Source organism: Geotrypetes seraphini, chromosome 3, assembly GCF_902459505.1.
Source record: "Geotrypetes seraphini chromosome 3, aGeoSer1.1, whole genome shotgun sequence".
In the NCBI taxonomy this organism is placed as follows: Eukaryota; Metazoa; Chordata; class Amphibia; order Gymnophiona; family Dermophiidae; genus Geotrypetes; species Geotrypetes seraphini.
The window spans coordinates 54,491,109-54,515,872 of record NC_047086.1 but is presented as its reverse complement, the minus strand read 5'-3'; the positions used below and the strand labels follow the sequence as shown (position 1 = coordinate 54,515,872).

The 24,764-nt window shown below is 40.5% G+C and overlaps 1 protein-coding gene across 6 annotated transcripts in view; it reads left to right on the top strand.

Annotated features, from left to right (window-relative positions):
• Positions 1–24,764, top strand: part of FAM135A (family with sequence similarity 135 member A) — a 277,151-nt gene that overhangs the window by 221,316 nt on the left and 31,071 nt on the right. For all 6 annotated transcript variants that reach the window (XM_033936915.1, XM_033936914.1, XM_033936916.1 and 3 more), the window contains 2 exons: positions 2,559–2,650; positions 21,401–21,498. In XM_033936915.1, coding sequence (XP_033792806.1) covers positions 2,559–2,650; positions 21,401–21,498 — 190 coding nt within the window. The remainder of the gene's footprint in view (positions 1–2,558; positions 2,651–21,400; positions 21,499–24,764) is intronic.

Genomic DNA, 24,764 nt, shown 5'->3' with positions numbered 1-24,764 from the left:
TTCCTTAGGCTCCTCTCTAAGGAAGTCCCTGATTGGCTCAGGCGCCTAAGGCCCCTCCCAAGGGAGGAGCCTGAGGTGCCTGAGCCAATCATGGCCTTAGGCCCCTCCCCGTGCATCACATGATGCACCAGGGCAGACCCTAAGGCCCGCATTCACCATCGGAGGAGGCCTGGAGGAGGGACTGAGCACCCCTCCTGCTCCCAACTTAAAGGTACTGGGGAGGGGGGGTTCCAACAGCAGGAGGGAGTTGGCATCCCTCCTGCCATATTAGTTTGATGTCACGGCAGTGGAGGGTTCTGACGGCAGGAGGGAATTGGTATCCCTCCTGCCATTAGTATGATTGCAGCGGCAGGTGGAAGGAGGGAGTTGGCATACCTCCTGCCATATTTAAGTTGGGGGGGAGTTGGGGGTGCCGATGGCAGGAGGGAGTGGGCATCCCTCCTGCCTTTTGTTTTGGGGTTGGGGTGGGTGAGAGGAAGGAGCACCGATGGCAGGAGGGAGTTTGCATCCCTCCTGCCTTTTTGGGGGGGGGGGCTTTTGTGTGTTGGAGGGGGCTTTTTTCATTTTTTTTTTTTTATTGGCCTGATATTTTGTGTGTATGATACATGCAAAATATCAGTGCTCTGAGGGAAAAATTCTAAAAGGAGCACCCAAATGTTAGGTGCCGTTCAGCGCAATTCAAGTACAGTCGGCTACTGTTTAGTGAATCGCGCTGAATGGTGCCTATTTGGGCACCTATTTTGTAGGCGCCCAATAAATATGGCTCAAAGCACAACTAAAATTTAAGCTTCCATGGGAGCACTTAAGCATGTTTAAGAGCATTGATTCTGCAACAAGGCACCTAACACGTAGCCACACCTACGCCTAACATGCATAGCATCTTTTTTTTTAAGGCCGCCTAAATTTTTAGAGGCACCTTGTTACAGAATCGTTCTTTCTTCATAGGCGCCTAGATTTCAATTATTGCTGATTAAAAAGCTTAATTGAGCTTGTTGTTCAATTTAGATAGACGTCTATCTAGTTGGGCGCCTCCTAACAGTGCATATAAAATGGAAATTGTTCACGCGGGTATCTATAGGGAAGGTCCCTCCTCCTTAAAGGATATAAATGATCGCGGAGAAAATGGGAAGGTATTAGATCTTTGTGACATATGTATTGTATATATTGGGAGATATTTGGGTGACAACGTACTAACCTCCCTTAATTTTCCATACAACAAATAAAGTATCAATAACATTAAGAGTTGCATTGTGCCTGTTGTTATAAAACTAAAACAACTAAAATAATTAAAAAGGCAATATTGCTTTCCCTAATAAGCAGTTATAAAAACCCTCAGCCAAATTTCTCCCCAGTCACCGCACAAAGTTGCCATGTTAAGGTGAGTGTGCCTTTGACCTGAGCCTTAAGATGGCGCACCAATTGGCGGCATGCCATTAGGTGCTGCCTTTAAATCAGGCAGCATCAACTAGAGAGGGAAAGGGGCGGAGCAAGCTCCCACATCCGAGGCAACGTTGTCAGCTTTAGATGCAGGGAGAAAGAACTTCCCGCTCTGGTTTTTAAATCAGGCAGCGTCAATCAGAGAGGGAAAGGGGCGGATACTATCTGGCTGTTCAGCAATTTAAACAGCTCAACGCTGTCTTTAAAAGTTTTGAAAATATTTGTCTAAGCAAGTTACGCATTCCCTGATATCTCAAAGGAGTTTTCTAGCCCTTATGTCTGTATAGTTTTTTCTGCATGAGGACAAAGGACCTCAAGTATTAGGACAAGGTAGACATCTTAGAGATGGAGAGAGAAAGGAGAGAAGGCTAGAGATGGGTAGAAAAGAGAAGAGGTAAAGAGATGGAAAGGGTGGAACATGTTAAAAAAATAAAATTTGAAGTATTGTGAATCTGGGATGGAAGGAAGGAGAGGAAAGAGAAGGCCTGGAATTGAGGAAGGGGGAAAAAGTGGACAGCCAGCTTCTGTTTTGAACAGTGCAATGTCCTTTCCAGTTTAATGTATCATCAGTCAAGGCCAGTTAGCAGAGCAAGAAGACAAATCCTGAGACATCATTGCTACTCTCTTCCTGCCATCCCAGATCAATATCCATTCCACATATCACAAGGAGAGTTGAGGATCAAACAGATGCTCTGTAGACCTCCACAGACCATGCTGGAAGGAGGAGGAGAAAAGTTGACAATGACAGCTTGTAGGCAGTAAATGGCTGTACAATTATAGTAGTATAAGTGTAAAATAAATAAATAGTCTTAGTATGCCTGTTGTCAAATCCAGATTTGTACTGGGCCTTTGAAGATGCAGAATGATCATACAGTAACTATTTGATATGTTTTACAGGATGCAAGCCATAGAACTGTTAAGAGGGGATTTTTTTGTTGGTTTCTCTTTTTCTCTTTGACATGTGGCTGAATTGTACATTCTATTTTGGTCAAAGCAAATGGATTTCCATTTAATGATTCTTTTAATGGCGTTTTTGGCCAATCTGAGAACTAGGTGTGATTAGATTAGCATGATTTTGATTTTTCTGCACAATAAAAACTTTGCTTTTTCATCTTTTCAAGGCAACAGTGCAGATCTTCGCCTAGTAAAGACCTATATTGAACTGGGAATAACTGGAGGGCATATAGACTTCCTGATGTCCGAGAGAAACCAGGTACTTAATGGGATTAGAAGATTTTCTTTTTCAACTCTGTGTGTGGCGCAGTGGTTGGATCTACAGCCTCAGTACTCTGGGGTTGTGGGTTCAAACCCTGCGCTGCTCCTTGTGACCCTGGGCAAGTCACTTAATCCTCCATAGCCCCAGGTACTTTAGATAGATTGTGAGCCCACCGGGACAGAGAGGGAAAATGCTTGAGTACATGATTGTAAAAACCGCTTAGATAACCTTGATAGGCGGTATATAAAATCCTAATAAACTTGAAACTAGTGATATATTGGCAACTATGATAGTTGTAGTGAATTTACAGTGATTGCTAAATTAACCCATTTGATTCTGTATTGAAAGTTAAATATTGTAATAGAGGGTAACTGACACCAATTTTTTCATTCAGCCAAAATCAAATCTGCAATCAAAATTTGTCCCTGGGTTTCAGCAATATGGCCCTTCTCCCGAACAGGAGAAGCCCTCCTTCCAAACACCCAACCGCCAGTGCTCCCCTCTCACCCATCCAAAGGTCCTTCTGGTCTTATCTTACAGGTACTGGTGGATGTAATAGCATGGGGCAAAAACAATCCCCAGTCATGTCTGCTCCAATGTCAACATGGCTATTGCGACATCTAGTGGCAGTCTCATGGTAGGGGAGCTTGCATAGGCAGGAGTAACTGGTAATTGCTCCTGCACCAACTACACCACTAGACCAGCAATTGTTCAGTGATGGGGGGGGGAGGAGGGAGTGGAGGCTATTTCTTTTTGGGGGGAGCAATGGCTGCTTCTGTTCAATGCAGAAGACAAGGGAACTTTGAGACACAGCACTGTTTCATTTTCAGCTGAAAATGCACTGGCATTTTTCGCTAGAGCTGAAACAAGTCCAAATATAAATTTTGGGCCAGCTTCAGTGCTGAAACAGAAATTCGATCAGCTTCTATATTGTAATAAGGTCTACTCTTTTCATAATAAGAGGTTTGCCTTGACTAATTATAACTTTCCAAAATTAGGTCTACAGAAAATACGGTCCTGTGGCCCCAGCACAGGGTCAGAAAATAGTTTGCTCTTATAATTCTGCCACAATTAATGGACTTCATACTTTTTCCCATATAATATCACCTTTATATTTTTAGATCTATACTCAATGAAAGATTATTTTGATATAGTTGACTCTAGTTACATCAAAATACATTAAAATTTGAAGTAACATAGTAAATGATTGCAGATAAAGATGTGCATGGTCCATCCAGTGTGCCCTGTAATTACATGCATTACAATTTCATGATTAAATTAAAATGTCTTTTTTTCTTTGTTATTTCTGGGCCATAGACCTTAGAAATCTACCCGGTACTGTCCTTAGGTTCCAGCTACTGGAGTTGCCGTTGAAGCTCACTCCAGCCTATCCAAACCATCTCCTTTGCTGGATTCGATCTGTGAAGTGTTTTATCTCAATTTAACCTCAATATTCCTTCCCTAAAAAATATTGGCACACGCCGTACCTCAATTTTTTCAGTTACAGCCCCTACAATCTGGAACGCTCTTCCACTATATTTAAAAATGGAAAAAAACTTTAAAAAATTTAAAAGCAACTTAAAATGTTTCCTTTTTAACGACGCTTTTAACTGAAAAAAAAAAAAGGGGCTCATTTTAGAGATTAAATAATATTTGTTTTTAATTCATGCCCATTTCCCTAATTCCTTTTGTGTTTACCTTAAATGTTTCTTTCATTTACTTTACCAATTGTATTTCTTTCCCCTTTACCATTTGTGTTTATTGCATGCCAGCCCATAATTACCTAGTACGTTCTATAGTCAGTTATGTAGTTTATAGAAAGTTTGTTCTAAATGTTATATTTTCTTTTTTGCTGTAATGTTATTTTATATTCTGTACAACGCTTTGAAGAAACGAAAAAGCGTTTAATCAAAAATTAAATAAACTATAAACTATTATATTTATTGATTTAATTTGCATTATTTCTAGTCATGCCAACATGGCAGTTAACAATAATGTGTAAACCGCCTAGAACTTTTGGTTATGGCGGTATAAAAGAATAAAGTTATTATTAATAAAGTCTGAAATAGAAAAGAACTCCATAATAGGATAGAAAGAAGACAAGGAGCAGATAGTGGGGGGGGGGGGGGGGGGGTAGTGAAGGGGTGTAAAGCATTGAGCATTACAGTTACTTTGGCCACCAGAGCCAGAGTAAAGAGAAATGTTTTAAGGGCAATTTCAAATTTTGGCAATGAATAGTTTGGAATGTAATGTTAAAGGAAGCAAATTCCAGAGGGCAGGTCTGAAATGTGAAAAAGTACATTTACAATTGGATTCAAGGCAAAGCCTTATTGCTGAGGAAATAGACAAATAGAAATCGTTGTTATTCCACAGTGGACCTGGAGTACGAAGACATACTTATACTTCCACAGTGGAAGTATAAGTACGAGGGTCATTTCATAAATAGTACACACTATTTTTTTTAATTTACATGTTTTATTTCTTTACAATCCTTCAATATACAGTATAGAGAGTTGCGCGGGGACAGAAATCCCACCCATCTCTGTGAGGAATCCCACCCATCCCCGTGAGGAATCCTTCCATCCCCACCCATCCCCTCCGTCCCCACACGTCCCTATAAACTTCAGAAATAGTTATTTCATTTAATTATGCTACTGAATTAAAGGCTCTGGTAGAAACCCATTTACAAATAAGCAGAGACTTTATTAATTTGGAAATATTAATTGGGAAGACTACATACTTTGTAAACGGGTTTCTACCAGAGCCTCTAATGTAAATATAAAATATAAATACTCAGCTGATGAGAACCCCCAAGCTGTCAGCTGAGGACTTCTTTGCAGTTGGCTGGGGGTTCCTTTTGCCAAGCTTGGCAGGCAACAGTAGCGTCCCTGAGTCACAGATGCTGGCACCTCAGTGGCTCATAGATGCTGCCAGTGACTGCTGTGCTTGGTGGAGGGGAGTTCTGGCCGTCTCTAGAGGAGGTCCTCTGCTGGCGGTGCTTGGGGATCCCCACCAGTCACAGCAAGGGTCAGCAAGTACTTCAACACTGTAGAAATAAAACCAGAAATGTATTTCCTTTTCTTTTGAACACAATACAAAGACATCTGCTATATATATTTCCCAAAGCTAACATATTTTAGTCAATAAATTCCGTTTTTTACCTTTGTTGTTTGGAGACTTATTTTTCCATAAAGTTGGTCCCAGTTTCTTTTTTCAGCTTTCCCATCTTCTGTAAATTCTTCTGTTGCTGTCCATTGGTTCCTCCTACCATGGTCCAGCATTTATTTCTTTCTCATCTTTCATGCCTGCCCGCCAGCCCCATGCCCAACATTTCTCCATCTATCACCCCTCTCCAGCACCATGCCACATCTCTCCCTCCATTCCCTTCACCACTATGTCCAGCATTCCTCCCTCTTGCATCCATTTTAATCTGTCCCACTGTTCCCTTTCCACCACAATATTTCTCTCTCTCATCTGTACCTCACTCCCTCCCTATGACCAAAAATTCTCCTTTCTTCCATTTCCGTGTAAACATAGAAACATAGAAGATGACGGCAGATAAGGGCCATAGCCCATCAGGTCTGCCCACTCTACTGACCCACCCCCAAGTCTACTATCCTAGGGATCCCACTCCTGGTGACAGGTTCCCTTGGCTTAACCCTCTAAGGGTTAACCCTTTAAGGGTTTCCCTCCCTTTCTCTCTCCCAAGTCCATGCCTTCTGTGTCCAAAAACGCATTCCCTCCCCCACCTCAGCATCTCTTTCCCTCCCTTCCTCTTTCCCAAGTTCATGCCTTGTGTCCAAAAACGCACTCCCTCCCCCACCTCAGCATCTCTTTCCCTCCCTTCCTCCATCCTCTTTCCCAAGTTCATGCCTTGTGTCCAAAAATGCACTCCCTCCCCCCTTTTGTGTTCCGCCTCCCAGCCCTCATCTGCAAGCAAATTACCAGCAAAATGGAGCTTGAGCCGCAAGGCTCGTCTTCTATTTCCTGCTTGCACTGCCCCAGCACACATAGCCGACCGGAAGTCTTCCCCGATGTCAGCGCTGACGTCGGAGGGAGGGCTTTGCTTAAGCCCTCCCTCCGACGTCAGCGCTGACATCAGGGAAGACTTCCGGTCGGCTGTGTGCTGCGGCAGGGCAGGTAGGAAAAAGAAGACGAGACTCATAGCTCGAGTTGCATTGATCCCCGCAATCCTAGGAGGCGTCCCCATGGGATCCCCGCGACCCTAAGGGGCATCCCCATGGGATCCCCGCGACCCTAGTGGGCATCCCCATGGGATCCCCGTGACCCAAAGGGGGAACCCGCGGGATCCCCATCATCCCCGTTCACGTGCAGCTCTCTAATACAGTAGTCTCCCTGCTTTGCAATGACCGAGTCCCAGCGTCCGGGAAGCTTCACTATTCCATCCAAGACACTGGTTTAGTTCAGTTGTCGAATGGCTCAGGTACTGGCGGAAGAAAGCTCTTCCAGAGATGAAACATGATGTCCATAGGTTGTTTCAACTTTTGAAAAAGGTCAAAGTCTGGTGGTCACATGTCTGGACTGTAGGGAGCATGAGGTAACACCTCCCAGCCGTATTTGTGTAGTTTTTCAAAGACATTCCCTATGTGCAGGCAAACGTTGTTGTGAAGAATAAGTGGCCCAGCCAAGGGCAACTGAGGTCAGGTTTTGTGCATTTTTCAGCACATTTTTTGCAAAAAATCACGATAATACACTGCTGTGACATTTCTCCAACATTGTACTTTGTCAGTGATGATGATGCCTTCATGATCATAAGCAAAAATCATCAATTGTTTGACTTTTGATTGAGCTCATCAAAATTTTTTTGGTTGTGGGGAAGATGGAACTCTCCACTCGTCATTGAAAAACTATGCGAATATGGCTGGGAGGTGTTTACTCATGCTCCCTACCGTCCAGACATGAGTCCACCAGACTTCGACCTTTTTCCAAAGTTGAAACAACCTATGTGTGGACATCGTTTTACATCTCTGAAAGAGCTTTCTTCCGCCAGTACCCGAGCTATTTGGCAACTGAACAAAACAGTGTCTTGAAGTTTCCCGGACGTTGGGACTCGGTCATTGCAAAGTAGGTAGACTATATTGAAGGATTGTAAAGAAATACTTGAAAAAAAATAAAACATGTAAATTTTTTTTAAAATAGTGTGCATTATTTATGAAATGACCCTCGTAAAATCAAATATGAGTAAGCTAAGGTGAACAAAACTTTGAAACTTAGGTCAAAAATTTTATTTTTAATCTGAAATGCAACTAGTAACCGAAGATAGCGTATTAGAAGAGGAGTGACATGTTCTAAGCAATAAATATGAGATAATATACATATAGCTTTGAATGGTTTGTACATTTTAATGTCAACTGTCTGAGATCAAATTGGTACTAAGTTCAAATGGTTTCTCTCTCCAAGACCTCAAACACCCACTATATTTGTTCTTCGTGTCCTTCCTGGGGTGAAGTGTTTATCGTAGGTCCTGTATAAGCATTGTTTTGCTATATTCAGGCTAATATTTAACAATCTGGTGTACAGTATACATTGCAGAAAAACCAATAAAGAAGAGCACTTATCTTAAGCCCGTCAGCTACCTATTCGTTTCACTGCCAAGTTTCCTCAGGGGATATATCTCTTCTGTTAATCATACCTTTACACATCTCTTCTATTAATCACTAATGGAAACATGAATTAAAACTGTAATTCTAAAATTGCCATTTGTTTTAGCATCAAAGGAAGGAAAGAAAACCTTTGAAAACTGCTTATGTTTCATTCTATAACAGACACTAGAAATAGGTGATTTTCGCCTCTGTCATATACAGAATTGGCTTGAAAACTAATTATAACTACCGTATTTCTCCACATATAGGCCACCCCGATTTATAGGCCGCAAAAAATGTCTATACGAGTTTAAAAACTGGTAGAAAAGTCGCCCCATTGTATTAGCTGTAACTGTATTAGCCAGTAACTGGGGCGGCCTATTCAAGTTAAAAAAATCATCCCCTCCACTTTACCTTAAAACTTGTATAGGCTGCCCCAGTTTTGCAAGCCTCGCCCACTAGGCCGGCTTGCAAAATCCATATATAGGCCGCGGCCTATATATGGGGAAAATACGGTAATGTGTGCCTGCGATTTTACTTAAATTGTCACACTTGTTTATAAAATTCTTTTTTAATAAAACAAAGAAAGAGAAGAAAAAGACTGACTTATTAAATGAAACCTGTTGAAGTTATTAATAACGATGCTGAAAACAGCTGCTTAAGTCAAATTTTGATTTGTTGTACATTAAAACTTGAAACTTAGTTTAACTGGTGTTAACCCTAATTTTTACTCACAAATTACATTACATTACATTACATTAGTGATTTCTATTCCGCTTGTGCCTTGCGGTTCTAAGCGGATTACAAGTTAGAGGACTGGACATTTCCAGTAGCATTGCAGTACATGTAATCAAGAGTGTGTCCAGTTACAATTGTTAGTCTGGACTTTTCCAGGAGAAATTGATAGCAGGTAGTAGATAGTGATAGGTTGTTTAGACGAATAGAGATAATACTGTCCGGATTCAGGGTGTTGCTGGTGGTGGTGATGGAGGTGGTCGTGAGAGCATTTTCTAATACTTTTGTGAGGTTATGATGATGGGAAGTGTTTTTTGAAGAGATGAGTTTTGATTTCTTTTCGGAATACTTTAATGTCTATAGATTTGGTCAGTAGATTGGTGATGGTAGTATCGATCTTTGCTGCCTGTGTCGCTAAAAGGCTGTCGTATAGTTTCTTTCGTCGTGTTCCTTTGAGAGGGGGGTGAATGAATAGGCTCTGAGTTCTCCTTAGTCTGTGTGAGAGGTTACGGTGTAGTCTGTTGTTTAGGTAGCTGGGGGCTGTTCCATGTATTACTTTGTATAGTAGACAGTAGAATTTGAACTGGGATCTTGCTTTTATTGGTAGCCAGTGTGAGTCTAGGTATGCTTTGGTGATGTGGTCATATTTGCCGAGTGAGTAGATGATTCTGAGGGCTGTGTTCTGAACTGTCTGTAATTGTTTTATCATATAGTTTGGGCATGATAGGTATAGGCTGTTACAGTAATCTACAATACTTAGTACTAGGGATTGTACTAATATCTTGTATTGATCTTTGTTGAAGAATTTTCTTATTTTTCTTAGGTTACGTATTGTGAAGAAAGCTCTTTGGATGATTTTGTGGATTTGAGACTGCATTGTGCAGTTTCTGTCTAGTTGTATTCCCAGGATCTTGAGTGTACTTTGCATTGGGTACTTGATTGTATTTAATACTAGTTCTGTGAGAGATGGTTTTTTTTCCTTCTCTAGTAGTAGGAATTTAGTTTTTTCCGAGTTCAGTTTTAGTTTATGACTTGACATCCATTTTTCTACCGTTTCCATTATTATTTTCAGGTGGTTTGTGGATAATGGGTCTTGAATATTAAAGGGGAGGAGGATAGTTATGTCATCCGCGTAGCTGAATGATACTGTGTTTAGGGCGTCTAGGGTTATGCCTAGGGATGCTATGAAGAGGTTAAATAATATGGGTGATAATGGTGATCCTTGTGGTACTCCACATGGGTTTGACCATGGGTCGGATATGTGCTCTTTTGATTTGACTTTGTATGTTCGTGTTTTGAGGAAGCTTCGGAACCATTTGTGAACATTACCTGAGATTCCTATTGCGTCTAATGTCTGGAGTAGCGTGTGATGGTCAACTAGGTCGAATGCCGCAGAAAGATCGAGTTGAATGAGAAGCAGCTTGTTTCCTTTGCTGAGGTGTTGTCGGACAATGTCTAATAGTGATACCAGTAGAGTTTCTGTGCTATGGTTGGATCTGAATCCGGATTGTGATGGATGTAGTATGTGATGGTCTTCAAGGTAGTTGGAGAGGTGTTGTGCGACAAGGCCTTCTGTTATTTTAATGTATAGTGGGATTGAAGCGATTGGTCTATAGTTTGCAGGATTATCTATAGGACCTTTGGGATCTTTTAGGATAGGTGTAATTATGATTTCTCCTAATTCCGGTGGGAAATGACCTTCACTTAATGTTGTTTGAAGCCATAGTGTGAGGCTAGCTTTAAATTTGGTGGAAGCTGTTGCTAGTAAGTATGAGGGACAGTTGTTTAAGTCACATGAGGATTTGCTGTATTTTTTGTAAAGCCTGTCCAAGTCTGACCATTGTATCTTTGGGAAGTTTGTCCATATCCTGTCTGCTGGGATTGCTTCATCTGTTTTGGGATTGATTCGTATTTCTTCTATGTTGATTCTTGAGTTGTTGAATGTGGATCTGGTTGTGATGATTTTGTGTTTGAAATGATCCGCTAATTGGGTGGCTGTGGGAGTTTGGTTTCCTTGGGTGGCGAGAAATGGTTTGGTATCAGTGAGATTTCTTACGATGTTAAAAAGTATTCTTGTGTCTGGTTTTTCGGTGCTGATGAGTTTGGAGTAGTAGTTTTTTCGTTTTTCCTTCAGTTTGGTATTGTATTGTTTGATTAGGATTTTCCATTCATCTTTAATGTGATTGTGTTTTTGTTTTTTCCATGTCCTTTCTAATTGTCTGCATTTTCTTTTTAGTTGTAGAAGTTCGTCGTCGAACCATTTATTAGATGGTCTGTCTATTTTGTTTTTGTTTTTTATTGGAGCTAGTTCGTTTAGTATAGATTCACTGAGGGTCCGCCAACTGTTTATGAATTCTTTGGGGTTATTGGGGTCGATTTCGGGGTCGACTGTGTTCCAGAATGTGTGAGGTTCGATTTTCGGTCTGATCTTGATGAGTGATTTCTTTGGGATGGGTTTGTTGTTATTTTGAGCCCAATTGATGGTGAATGAATATTTGTAGTGATCTGACCATAGAGTAGGGTGCCAGGACCCGTTTGAGATGTAGATGTTTTGTTCGTTTTGATTTGGAGATGAATAAGCTGCTATATCGAGTTGATGACCTTTTTCGTGTGTGGGTTCTGGGTTGAGAATTTGATAGGATAAAGTGTTGAGGTATGAGAGTATATCTGTTGTTTGTTTGGATGATTGATCTTCTAAGTGGAGATTTAAGTCTCCGAGGATCAAGTTATGTGTGGAGGAGAGTGAGTTCTGGAAGATGAATTCTTCAAGTTCTTGTTTTGAGGTGTTCCATTTACCTGGTGTAATGTAGCAAATAAGACAGTTCAGGTTTCCATTGAGTGATTTGTCAGATATTTGGCAGGCTAGCAGATCTAGATAAGGGGTGGAGTGCTTGGTTAGTACGTCGATGTTTAGATTGTTTTTTGTTATGATTGCTAGACCTCCTCCTCTTCTGTTTTCTCGACATACTAATTCAAGTTTATATCCTTTGGGGCAGAATTCTGTGATGCTTGGATCTGACTCAGAGGTGAGCCATGTTTCGGTTAGGAAGAGACAGCCTAGATTGTCTTTGGTCAGCCAATCTTTGATTAATTCTGCCTTTGGGCTGACGGATCTGATGTTCATATATGCGCAAGCAATTGTAGTGTATTTTGTGGTGGGGGTAGTGGTTGTATTGATGATAGTTCTTGGTGAGGTTTGGTATTTTTGTGTGTTTGAGTTAGGCTTTGGTGGTGGTCTTTTTCCCCAGATGGTGGGGATGCTGGCTTGGCTGGATATTGGGCATGGAGTTAGCGTTCTAGTGGTATGCAGTTTTCTGGTATGTTGAACAGGTCTGTGTGTTGTTGGTAGGATAGGGATGGTTTGTATTTGGTAGCCTGTGGTTTTCCATTTTGCTATAAATGTGGCAATTAGTATGAGGGCAAGAATGAGGTTGGGTGTACGCAGTGCCATTTTTTTTTTTTTTTTTTTTTTATATTTGTGAAGACTGCGGTTTAGTAGTTATTTGAGTTGATTATAGGAGTGGATGTATGGGTTTTGTTCAGAGTTCGCTGGAGAGGTGGCTGGAGAGGCAGGGGCTCTAATAGAGAGCAGAGTCCTCCTGCTTGCACGGCGTCGGGCGGAGGAAGCATAGGAAACAGATTTTTAACAAGCAGAAGAGAAACTTGCTTATTGAAGGCTTTAAAATGCAACGAATGTGGAGATGATGCGTTATACAAACCTAAGATTTAGTTTAGTTTAGTTTAGATATTATTAGCAACAGATGCTGCAATCAGCTGTTGAAATCAAATTTTACTTTGTTGCAGATTATAGCATCAACCATATCAAGCCTCACGTTTATAACCCGCCAACAAAGCAAAAACAAGTGGCAATTTTAGAATTAGTCTTAATTCATGTTTCAATTAGGGAGGGTGATATTGAAAATTAATAAATAAGATATTAAAAATATCAGTCATTTAAAAAATTATTAAAAATATTAAAACGATATAAAAATGTGTACACGAGTAGATACAAGGTAGGCTATGCTGGGTTTTTACACAACCTTAAAGTAGTTCATGTTCTGTTTTAGGCAAAGAAGTGATTAATAGAAGAGAGATGCAAAGGTGTAATTAACAGAAGAGATATAGCCCCTGAGGAAACTTGGCAGTGAAATGGCTGGTTAGCCATCGGGCTTAAGATAAGTGCTCTTCTTTATTGGTTTTTCCAGAATGTATACACCAGATTGTTAAATATTAGCCTGAATATAGCAAAATAATGCTTATACAAGACCTAAGATGAACACTTCACCCCAGTAAGGACACGAAGAACAAATATAGTAGTGTCTTGGATGTTTGAGGTCTTGGAGAGAAACCATTTGAACTTGGTACCAATTTGTTCTCAGACAGTTGACATTATAAGAAGTTGAACAAATTGTAATTTTCTATATTCCGTTTGAATTGCTCCTTTTAATAACATATTGAAGGAGATCTGCATATACTATATTACAATAATCCAATTTTGTGAGCGCTTTATGCTAAGAGTAGATGACAACAGAAAAATACCATTGCTCCAACCAATCTAGCCAGTTATTCTTACCCATACTGCTAAAAATAGTTACATTAGATTACATTACATTAGGGACTTCTATTCCACCTATACCTTGCAGTTCAAGGCGAATTACAAAAGAGCTAACTGGACATTTCCAGTGAAGTTACAACAGTTTTGGGTTTTGTTTTGTTTTTTTTTTGTTTTTTTTGGTTACAAGGGAGGAGAGGTACCTGGATTAATTCTGGAAGAACTTGCAAATTGGATATTAAATTGACTGTACGTTACTGTGTGATATAACAAATAGAATACAGTTAGAGTACAAATAAGATTACGTTACATTTCAGGGATCTGAATACTTGGTTGGTGTTTTGGGGAGGAAGTGATTATTTAAGTGGAGGTTTTGGGGGATAATTTATCTAGGAGGAGGGGGAAGGGAAGTTCACAACTTTAGAAACTTGTCTGCTCCCAGAATATTGTTTGTTATCCAAGTCAGTTTTTATTGTTGTCTTGTCATTAGTCTGCTACCATTCTGGATAGATGAGCTTCAAAGATCCCATATTTAATGCAGATTCAGCACTATCATTCCTTGCTATATTTTGTAATCATCTAAACTACTTCTAAATAAAGTGAAGCTGTTAACTGAATTGTGAGCATCCTGGATTTGTGGCTTTACTGGATGATATGTAACTACCATCAAGCTGGCAATAAGACCCTGCTTTCATTGTAGCCTACCAGTACCAATCAGACTTTATTTATTTATTTAAAAAAATGAATATACCGTCTACAACCAGGCGGGTTACAGAATATGAACATAAAAACTTAGAAATAAACATCACAAAGCAAAATCTTATAAACAACTACTCTTAAAATAACTTGCTGTGCTACTGAAAACCTTGGACATTTCACAAAAATGCTATAACAAACAATTTTGTTTTTAATATAATTTTTTAAATCTTAACCAGTCAGAACACAACAGTAACTGTCCCACCAAAGTGTTCCATAGCGGCTCTGGTTTCAGCATATCTTCCTCGCGTTATCTGTTCCAACAACTTTTGATTTTCAGATCTCAAAGCTCTATTAAGCTGATAAAGTACCACCATGCTAGTAAAATACCATGGTGCGTGGTGGTAGACAGTTAGATAAATTATAGAAATCACTTTTATTTTGGACTAAAAATGCAATCTGTAACCAATGCAATTTCTTCAAAACAGGTGTAATATGGGCTGTTCTTTCAATACCCATAACCAACTTTGCTGCTGCATTTTGTACTAACTGTAACGCCCTACTCTTCATTTTAGAAACACAGGTATAGGAACACGGTTACAGTAGTCCAATCATGATAATGCCATCCCTTGCACAACAGTTCTGAAATCAAAATGAGAGACTAGTGATCTCAAACAGTATAACATCTGAAGTTGACCAAAACATGTTTTTACAGTCTTAACAATCTGCCATTTCATAGTCAAACCTAGGTCCAATATAACCCCTAGCACCATCATCCTTTCTTCACTAGTAATTGCACCCTCAATACACTCGTATTATATTAGGCCATTTTTCTTCCCCACTCTGTACAATAAACACCACTTCTGTTTTTCCCACATTTAAGCACAGACCATGGTCACTCATCCATTCGTCTATCCTCAACATGCATTGAGCCAAAAAAAATCTGTAAATCATTTCCCAATGTATCTACTGGTAAAAACCTGAAAATATCATCAGCATACTATTGATAATGAACTTGCAATTGATCAAATACCTTCCCAACTGATGCCACATAAATATTAAACAAAAATGCTGCTTTTATTTGGCCCTTGTTTCATTACCTTTCTGGGCAATTATCCTGCCAACACCCAACTCATTAAGGTTTTTTTTTTTTGTTTTTGTTTTTTTGGGGGGGAGGAGAGGGGCTTGATATTCATTACTGGTTCTCATCCATTTGGACTACAGTCCTGCAAGGATTGCCTTTTGTTTTTTGGTCCTTTGATATCTCTTTGATCTGTAGTACCAAAAGCTCCAGAGCTAGTCCTAGCACTGCCCTTTATCTTTTCAGAGCAGATTCTAATTTTTTCACACCACTTATTCTTTCACCTCAGTGAGTTATTCAAAGCACCTAACCCCTTCTCAATAAAGAAATATTTTGTCCTGACCTATAGATCATCCTCTCTCCAGACCCTTGAGACTGAAATTCCTTTGCTATGAAAACAATTCTTATTTCTTTGATTTATAAGAATATTTTTATTAGCTGTCACATCTTTCCTCCAGAAAGTACATTTTCAATGTCTAAAGTCCTTGAAGGGTTCGTGTAGCAGACCCTTGATCACTAAAAAGCTTACAAATGTTGATGGAACCAATGAAGGAAAAAGTGATATTGGATCTGGTGCTCATAAATGGAGAAAGTGTCTCTAATCTTAGAGGTGGTAATCATCAAATGGTTTGGTTTGATATAACAACTAAAGTGGAGGGTAGCCACACAAAACTCAAAGTCCTGGCTTTCAAACATGTAGACTTTAGTAAAATGGAGGAGCATCCAAAGAAAGAGCTTATAGGATGGAAGGATATAAGGGAAGTGAAAAACTGTGGTCCAAGCTGAAAGGAGCAATAAAAATGGCTACCGAACATGTGCGGAAAACAAAACAAGAGAAAAGGGAAACTGAAATGGTTCTCCAAACAAATGGCGGAGAAAATAAAAGCAAAAGACTGCTGCTACTATTTGGGTTTTTGTCAGGTACTTGTGACTTGGATTGGTTTCCGTGAAGACGGGATACTGGGCTAGATGGACCATTGGTCTGATTCATAGCCCCAGATACGTTAGATAGATTATGAGCCCACTGGGACAGATAGGGAAAATGCTTGAGTACCTGATTGTAAAACCGCTTAGATAACATTGATAGGCGGTATATAAAATCCTAATAAAACTTGAAACTTAAAAACTATTCTTATATTCTTATGAAATATAAAAATACTCGAGAAGAGAAGCACAAAACAGAATACTGGATAAAAATGAAAGAATCCAAGAGAGAGATACGTGTGGCAAAAGCTCAGGCAGAAGAGCAAATGGCTAGAAATATAAAAAAAGGAAGACCAAATTTTTTTCAGGTATATTAGTGAAAGAAGAAAGATGAAAAATTGAATTGTGAGACTGAAAGAAACTATGAACTGCTTTGTGGAAAGTGACAAGGAAAAAGCAAAAGAGCTCAATAAATACTTCTGTGTTTAAGGAAGAAAATCCTGGAGAAGTACTGTGATTGGCAAGCAAAATTACAGATGAGAATGGAGTGCATACTGTGCTGTTCATGGAAGAAAGTGTTTATGAACAACTTGAAAAATTGTAGGTGGACAAAGCCATGGGACCAAACAGTATCCATCCCAGGATATTGAGGGAGCTCAAAGAGGTTCTGGTGGCTCCTCTTAAAAGATTTGTTCAATAAATCCCTGGAGATGGGAGTGTTTCTGTGGGATTGGAGAAGAGAGGATATGGTTCCTCTTCACAAAAGTGGTCACAGAGATGAAGTGAGAAACTACAGGCCAGTAAGTCTCACTTCGGTCATTGGAAAAATAATGGACGCGTTGCAGAAGGACAAGGATGGTGAAATTTCTAGAATCTGAATGTGCAAATTTCACGGTCTGAATCCTGCAAAGGATATGGTTTGGATAGATTAGAATGGGCTTTAACTCTAATAGTTGGAACCTAAGGAACAGTACTGGGTAGAATTCTAAGGTCTATGGCACAGAAATAACAAAGAAAAAATACATTTTCAATTAATCATGAAATTATAATGCATGTAATTACAGGGAAGACTAAATAGACCATTCATGTCTTTATCTGCTGAGATTTACTGTGTTACTATGTTATATCTTCTGTATGTCCTTATGAAAGTACATGCTTCAGAAACAAATACAGCACTTATGGTGGCCCTCAGTGGAAGGTATGTAGCAATCAGAGGACAACAATAAGTTCATGAGGAGCGATCGACAGAGTCAGAAGTTTGCATGATACATGGACATTATTTAAGAAATCATTTTGGAAGCCCAGACAAAATACTGTATATTTTGCACATCATAAAAAAAACCACTGAAATAAGGCCACCGTTCCATTCCATTAGTAATTTCTATTCCGCCATTACCTTACGCTTCTGACTCTGTTGATTGCTCCTCATGAACTTATTGTTGTCCTCTGATTGCTACATACCTTTCACTGAGGGCCACCATAAGTGCTGCATTTGTTTACCATTACCTACCGTAGTTTAATGGTGATATAGAAAAGGCAGAGAAAGCCAAAAATCCATCTTTCAGAAAATAGAAGGTAGACCCTAATGAAGAAAATAGGGATGAGCATAAGCACTGGAAGGTTAAATGTAAAATAGTAATAAGGTAGGGTAAGAGAGGCTTTCAAATAAAGCTTGCTGTAGAGGAAAGAATAATACTAAAAGATTTTTCAAGTACTGCTAAATCAGAAAGCCTGTGAAGGAGCTGGTTAGACTGCTAGTTGGCCAAAAGGTAAAAGGAATGCTCATGGAGGATAAGGTAAACTAAGGGCTCCTTTTACAAAGGCGCGCTAGCAGTTTTAGCGTGCGCTAAAATGCTGTACGTGCTAGCTGCTACCGGCTCCCAGTTGCATTGTTGGTTAAACTTTCTGTATAGTGGAGAGAAGTGAGGGCTCTCTTGTATTCTGTAATTCGCTGATTGTCCAGCCCTCTACGATGTGAACTGCCTAGAAGTCATCTGATTATGGCGCTATAGAAGAATAAAGTTATTATTATCATTATTTTAAGCAGGCAGTAATTTTTCGGCTAGCGCGCACTAATCCTGTACATGCGCTAAAAACACTAGCGCACCTTTGTAAAAGGAGCCCTAAACGATTTCTTTGCCCTTGATGTTGATGACCAAGGGCTAATTAAGTACAGTGGTGCCTCACACAACGAACTTAATCCGTTCCAGGAGCAAGTTTGTTATGTGAAACGTTCGTTGTGTGAAACGCGTTTTCCCATAAGAATACCTGTAAAACAAAATAATTCGTTCTGCAGCCCTGTTGTCCCATAAGAATACCTGTAAAACAAAATAATTCGTTCTGCAGCCCTACATTTCCCTCCCTCCACCTCACCTCACATGCAGAGCCTGCCAGCCTTCTCCCTCACCCAGCCGCACGATCTCAAAAAGCTGTGCACGCGCAGCTGCTGGAGTTGATCAATGTTCTCTCTCCTGCAACTTCCGGTTTCCGGTTGCGTCAGAGGAGAAGATTGAACAACAGAGCATGCGCGCATGTGCTGCTCTTTGAAAGTGTGTGGCTGGCCGAAAAAGAAAGCCGGAAAACTCGGTTTTTAAGGTAAGGTGGAGGGAGATGATGGAACACTGCATTCAGACAGGAGGGTGCTGCTGTTCCCGGCTCACATTAGAAAGCGGCGAGAGTAGTTCCGGCCCCCCCCCCCGGGCCCCTCGGGCGACTTCGTTGTGTGAAACGAAGTTCGTTATAGGGAGCAAGACAAAAAGTTCGTTATGCGCAGCGTTCGCTGTACGAGGCGTCCGTTATGCGAGGCACCACTGTATATCACTGAAAGTTTAGAAGATATAGTAGATCAATTTGACAATATCAAGAGCAAACAGGTCTGAAAGAGCTCAAACATCAAACTGCTAACATATTACTAGGAAGCTGTTATTTATCTTTCAAAATGATCACGATATCTGAGGATTGCAGGGTGGTAAATATAATGCCAACTTTTAAAAAGGGCTCTGGGGTGATCTGGGAAACTGTACACTGTCAAACAAAATGGCTGAAACTATACTAAAAATCAAAGTTAATGGGAATGAGTTAGGATTGGTTCCCTGAAGGACAAGTTTTCCTTACCAATTTATTAGAATTGTTTGAGGGTATAAAATAACAAATGTATAATGGTAAGCCACTTAATATAGTGTATTTAGATTTCCAGAAGGCATTTGACAAAGTTCTTCATGAAAGATTTCTTAGGAAATTATAGCCATGGGATAGGTCATGATCTTTTGTGTCTTGCATACTGGCTAAAGGAGAGGAAACAGAATGCAAGACCAAACTGGAAGTTATCTACATGGAAAAAGGTCAGTAGAAGAGTGCTCCAATAGTCTGTACTTTTAGCGAACACGGAAGTTAATAGTTAACAATATATGCACAAGCACTTTATGATTTAAGCACTTTACCTCGCTGGAAATGGAAGTTAAAGAGAATAACGCCAAGCCTATTGGAACAGCCATCAAGATAAGTGTGGTTTTAAAAAAACTATCTACAAACATATATAATGAGTATTAAAGAGTCTTACCAATTATATAGAAGAAGGAGGCTGGCAATGGGACATTAGAAGTGTGATGATGGTCCCAAATGTACCCCAGTTCAGTGAGATCACAGAATACACGGGTATTGGTCTGAACACTTCACAAATTATAATTAAATTTAATTATTATTTATAGAGCTGTGATAATAATAAATAGAGATTTAATAATCATCACAGAATAACATTGTATATCTCCCTATCAGTTGGTATATCTAAGTATTCATAAAAACATTATCGTGTCTCTGTATAGATCCCTGGTGTGACCACATATTTTGTCCAGTTTTAGTCTCTCCATCTCAAAAAGGATATAGTGTGACAAAAATTGTAAAGGGATTGAACATCTCTCTTACAAAGAGAGGCTAAGTAGAATAGGGCTCTTCAGCTTAGAGGGAAAAACTACTGAAAAGAAGGTATAATAGAAGTTTATAAGTCTGTGAGGTGGTATACTTAACATGACCATTTATTTTTTTCATCAGAACGGGACATCTATTAATTGTCAGTCCCAACCCAATCCCGCCCTAGCTGTGCCCCAATCCCAACCCCAATTTCTTCCATTCATTTTTCATGTACACATAATATCTTATTAATTCATAATGGTAACCATAAAATTTTTTAAAAACACAAAGCACACTATACACGGAGAAAATGTTAATTATCATTTATATTTGGAGGGGGGTTCAAAGATGTCAAGGCAGATGACTTTAAAATATGTAATGTTACCTCAGTAACTATAGAAAAATAGACAAATATAGTGTAAAATATAGACAGCAGATATAAATTCTCAAAACTGACACATTTTGATCACTAAATTGAAAATAAAATCTTTTTCCTACCTTTGCTGTCTGCTGATTTCATGAGTCTCTGGTTGCGTTTCCTTCTGACTGTGCATCCTTTCTTTCATTTCTTTCTTTCTGCACTCAGGCCCAACAATTGTCCCTTTCTATTCCTTCCCTCATTCCTTCCTATGTCCTTAGTGCCCCCAGTGCCTCTTTCCTATGTCCTTAGTGCCCCTTCCTGTGTCCTTAGTACCCACCAGTGCCTCCTTCATATGTCATTAGTGCCCCTTCCTATGGCCTTAGTGCACCCAATGCACTTTCCTATGTCCTTAGTGCCCCTTCCCATGTCTTTAGTGTCCCCAGAACCTCCTTCCCATGTCCTTAGTGTCCCCAGTGCTTCCTTCCTATGTCCTTAGTGTCTCCAGTGCCTCCTTCCTATGTCCTTAGTGCCCCCAGATCCAGTGTCAGTTCTCCTTTGAACCTTTGTTCCAGGTCTCCCTCTCTCTCCCTCCTCTGTTATTATCTTGCCTTTCTCTGCTCTTCCTCAGGGTCTATCCCCCCTCTGTCTGCACCTCCCATAGTCCTGCATCTGCCTCCTGTCTTTTCCCTTTGGTCCATGCCTTTCTCTCTCTAGTCTTTCTGCTACAATCCATCCCCCCCCTTTCTCTACCTCTTTCTCTCCTTCCTTCCTCCCTCCTACCTATGTCCCCCTCACTGCCTTCCAGCCTTTGTCCCACCCCCTCCCCCGAAGCCTGCCTGCCTCCCTCCCTTTTCCCTGTTTATGATTAATCTCTTTTGTTTTCTTGTAGAATGATACCTTTGCTGATTTTGATTCCATGACTGATCGCCTTTTGGATGAGATAATACAATACATTCAAATCTATAATCTAACGGTTTCAAAAATCAGGTAACAAGTAACCCCCTGCACTTGTTCTAGAGGGTAATGCATCTCTTAAAATTTACAGGTTATGAGCAACTTGTATTAATATACACAAAGCAAGCATGAGAGTTACCTTAAAGCACTTGCTTTTCAAAATGATAAAGGCCTAAAACAGTCTGACAGTGTTTCACTTGTTGAGGACAGCCAGAGAACTTTAGCAGTATTTTTGCCATATTTTTCAAGTTGGCATGAAGCTACTAGAAGAGTACATCTTGGGAGAAATATTACTGAAGTCATATTGCTTTTGTTTTATTTGGGTAGTTTTTGATAACCTTTAAAAGACCAACAAAAAAGATGTGCATCAGCTATTCAGGCCAGAAGGAAGGCATCCTCAAATCCGGTCCTTGAGGTCGACAACCCAGCCTTGTTTTCAGGATTTTTACAAAGAATATATATTAGATCTATTTGATGCAGTGCAAAACGAGAATGTAAATTGGTCTCATACATGTTCATTTTGGAAATCCTGAAAACCCAGCTGCTTTGTAGACCTCAAAGACTGAATTTGAGAACCCCTGCCATTGGGTATTGCAGTATGTTAAAACTCCAGTGTGCTCTAGGGCCAATATACTGTATTTTTTGCTCCATAAGACACACCTTTTTCCCCAAAAAAGTAGGTGGAAATAAGGGTACGTCTTATGGAGCGAATACCCAACCCCAACACCCCCCTCCGTTACCTTATTTTAGTTCCTCCAGCAGTCCTACCCTTCCCTCCAGCTGACTCCCAAACTAGCTGCAGCAGCATCAGAGCAGCGTAAAAGGCAGGTGCATGCTTTTTGTGCGCCTGCCTTGTCCTGCGCCGCTCTGTGAATGGCTGCTGTCAGTTCTCGCGGGACTTGCACCTGGCAAGGAGCTTGGGGTTGGGTGCAGAACCTGGCAGGGAGAATTTGGTTCAGAATGGATTTTTCCTTGTTTTCCTCCTCTAAATCTAGAGTGTGTCTTATGGAGTGAAAAATACGGTAGTTATTAGAACTGCACTTCATCCTAATCAACAAGTTAATGAGTCTGAAATACTTCTTGCAGATGCCAGCATATTGTACCTTTAAAAGGAGGAGAGTGTGGTGCAGTGGTTAAAGCTACAGCCTCAGCACCCTGAGGTTGTTGGTTCAAACCCACACTGCTTGTTGTGACCCTGGGCAAGCCACTTAATCCACTCATTGCCCTAGGTACATTAGATAGATTGTGAGCTCAGGGCCGCCATCAGAAATTTCTGGGCCCCTTACTGAGCAATCCTATTGGGCCCCCCACGCACCCCTTCCCCCCTTCTTCCATGGGCCGAATACACACATACTTTTCTCTGTCACCGCACTCTTTGACCAAAAGATTTGTAAGTCTGCAACCACATCAAGGTAGACTCTTTCAGCAGGGCCCTAACCTAACCTAAACTAATCTATACCTATCTATTCTAAACTAACATATGTCTAGCGCGCACAAACCCCTGCTCTACGTGGGAAAAATAACCCCAGCTCAATGCTGGCGTTAGCATCTAGCGCGTGTGGCGTACGCTAAAGCCACTATCGTAAATTAATAAAAGGAGCCCTATTTTTATTAGTTAATTATTATTATTATTTTCCAATGCTCAATATGACTTCCTTTTGTAAGGTTTGACACTTGTGCCAGAATATTTTTACTAAATTTAAGAAGTATTTGCCCTCTTTCAAATGGTATAGAAGTTAAAAAAAGGGACAGGCGTTAATGAAGTCATTAGGTTCAATCTAGCCATTTATTTCTGCATGAATTTAAACAACTAAAAAAAAAGATAAATATAGCTCATCCAGTCATACAAGAAATGGCTCTACAGCAGGGGTGCCCACACTTTTTGGGCTTGCGAGCTACTTTTAAAATGACCAAGTCAAAATGATCTACCAACAATAAAATTTTTTAAAAAACCACAAAGCACACTGTATGCAGAGAAAATGTTAATTATCATTTATATTCCGCGGGTTTTCAAAGAGGTCAAATCAAACGATTCTATGCAATGTCACCTCAGGAACAACTATACAAAAATAGACAAATATACCCCTTCCCTTTTTACTAAATCGCAATAGCGGTTTTTAGAGCAGGGAGATGCACTGAATGCCCTGTGCTGCTCTCGATGCTCATAGGCTCCCTGCGCTAAAACCCGCTATTGCAGATATAAATTCTCTAAACAGACACATTTTGATCACTAAACTGAAAATAAAATCATTTTTCCTACCTTTTTGTCTGGTGATTTCATGAGTCTCTGTTTGCACTTCCTTCTTCTGACTATAAATCCAATAATTTTTTTCTTTCTGTCTCTCTTTCTTTCTCTCTCCCCCTGCCCCCCCCCAAGCCATCGCGCCAATTTCTCCACTTCCCCGATTCTTTCCCTACCCCCTAAGCTACCATGCCGATTTCTCCCTGCTTCCACGAGCCAGGCCAGGAATGTATAAGCGCCGGACTCACAAGGCTTCACCTCTGATGTCAATTCTAACGACGGAGATGAAGTTTCAGGCCAGCCAGGCAGCGATTGGCTGGCCCAGAACTTCCTCTCTGACGTCGGAAGTGAAGTCTTGTGAGTCCGGCGCTTCTACATGCCTGGCCTGGCTCAGGGAGGCAGGAAGAAAAAGATTGCCAAGGCAACGCGATCGACTCACATTGCCTTTGCGATCTACTGGTCGATCACGCTTGACCATTTGGGCACCCCTGCTGTTATGGTATCCTGTCCTGACCTGAGGAAAGGGGTTTAGTCCCCAAAAAACTGCCTTATTTCCATTTCCTATTTATAAACTTTAATCAATAGATACAATACTACTTGATTCTACGTAAAGCAACAAAACAATTTTTTCTACCTTTGTCGTTTTTGCTTTAATCATCTTGTCTTCACTCTTCTTTCTAGCCAGCATCAGTCCGCTCTGTCTTCCATACAGCATCAGCCCCTTCCATCAACTGTCCGCCCTCTCCCCGTTCCATATGGCATCTTCCCTCTTTTTATGCTCCTTCAATAAACTGTCTATCCTGTGCCCCTTCTCTTCTCCTTTGTACATGATTGATTTCAGCTCTGCCACCTCTCCATTTTTCTCTCTCTGTCACCACCCCGTCCCCTATGCTCTGGCATCTCTCTCTTCTCCTTTCTTTCCTTCGCATCCCACAGTCTGGTATCTTCCCTTCCCTGATTCTCTAGCACCTCATTCCTTTCCTTTTCTTCCATCTCTCCCTCCCCCTCCATGCTCTGACATCTTCTCCTTCCTTTCCCCCTTCCTTTTCCCTTGGTC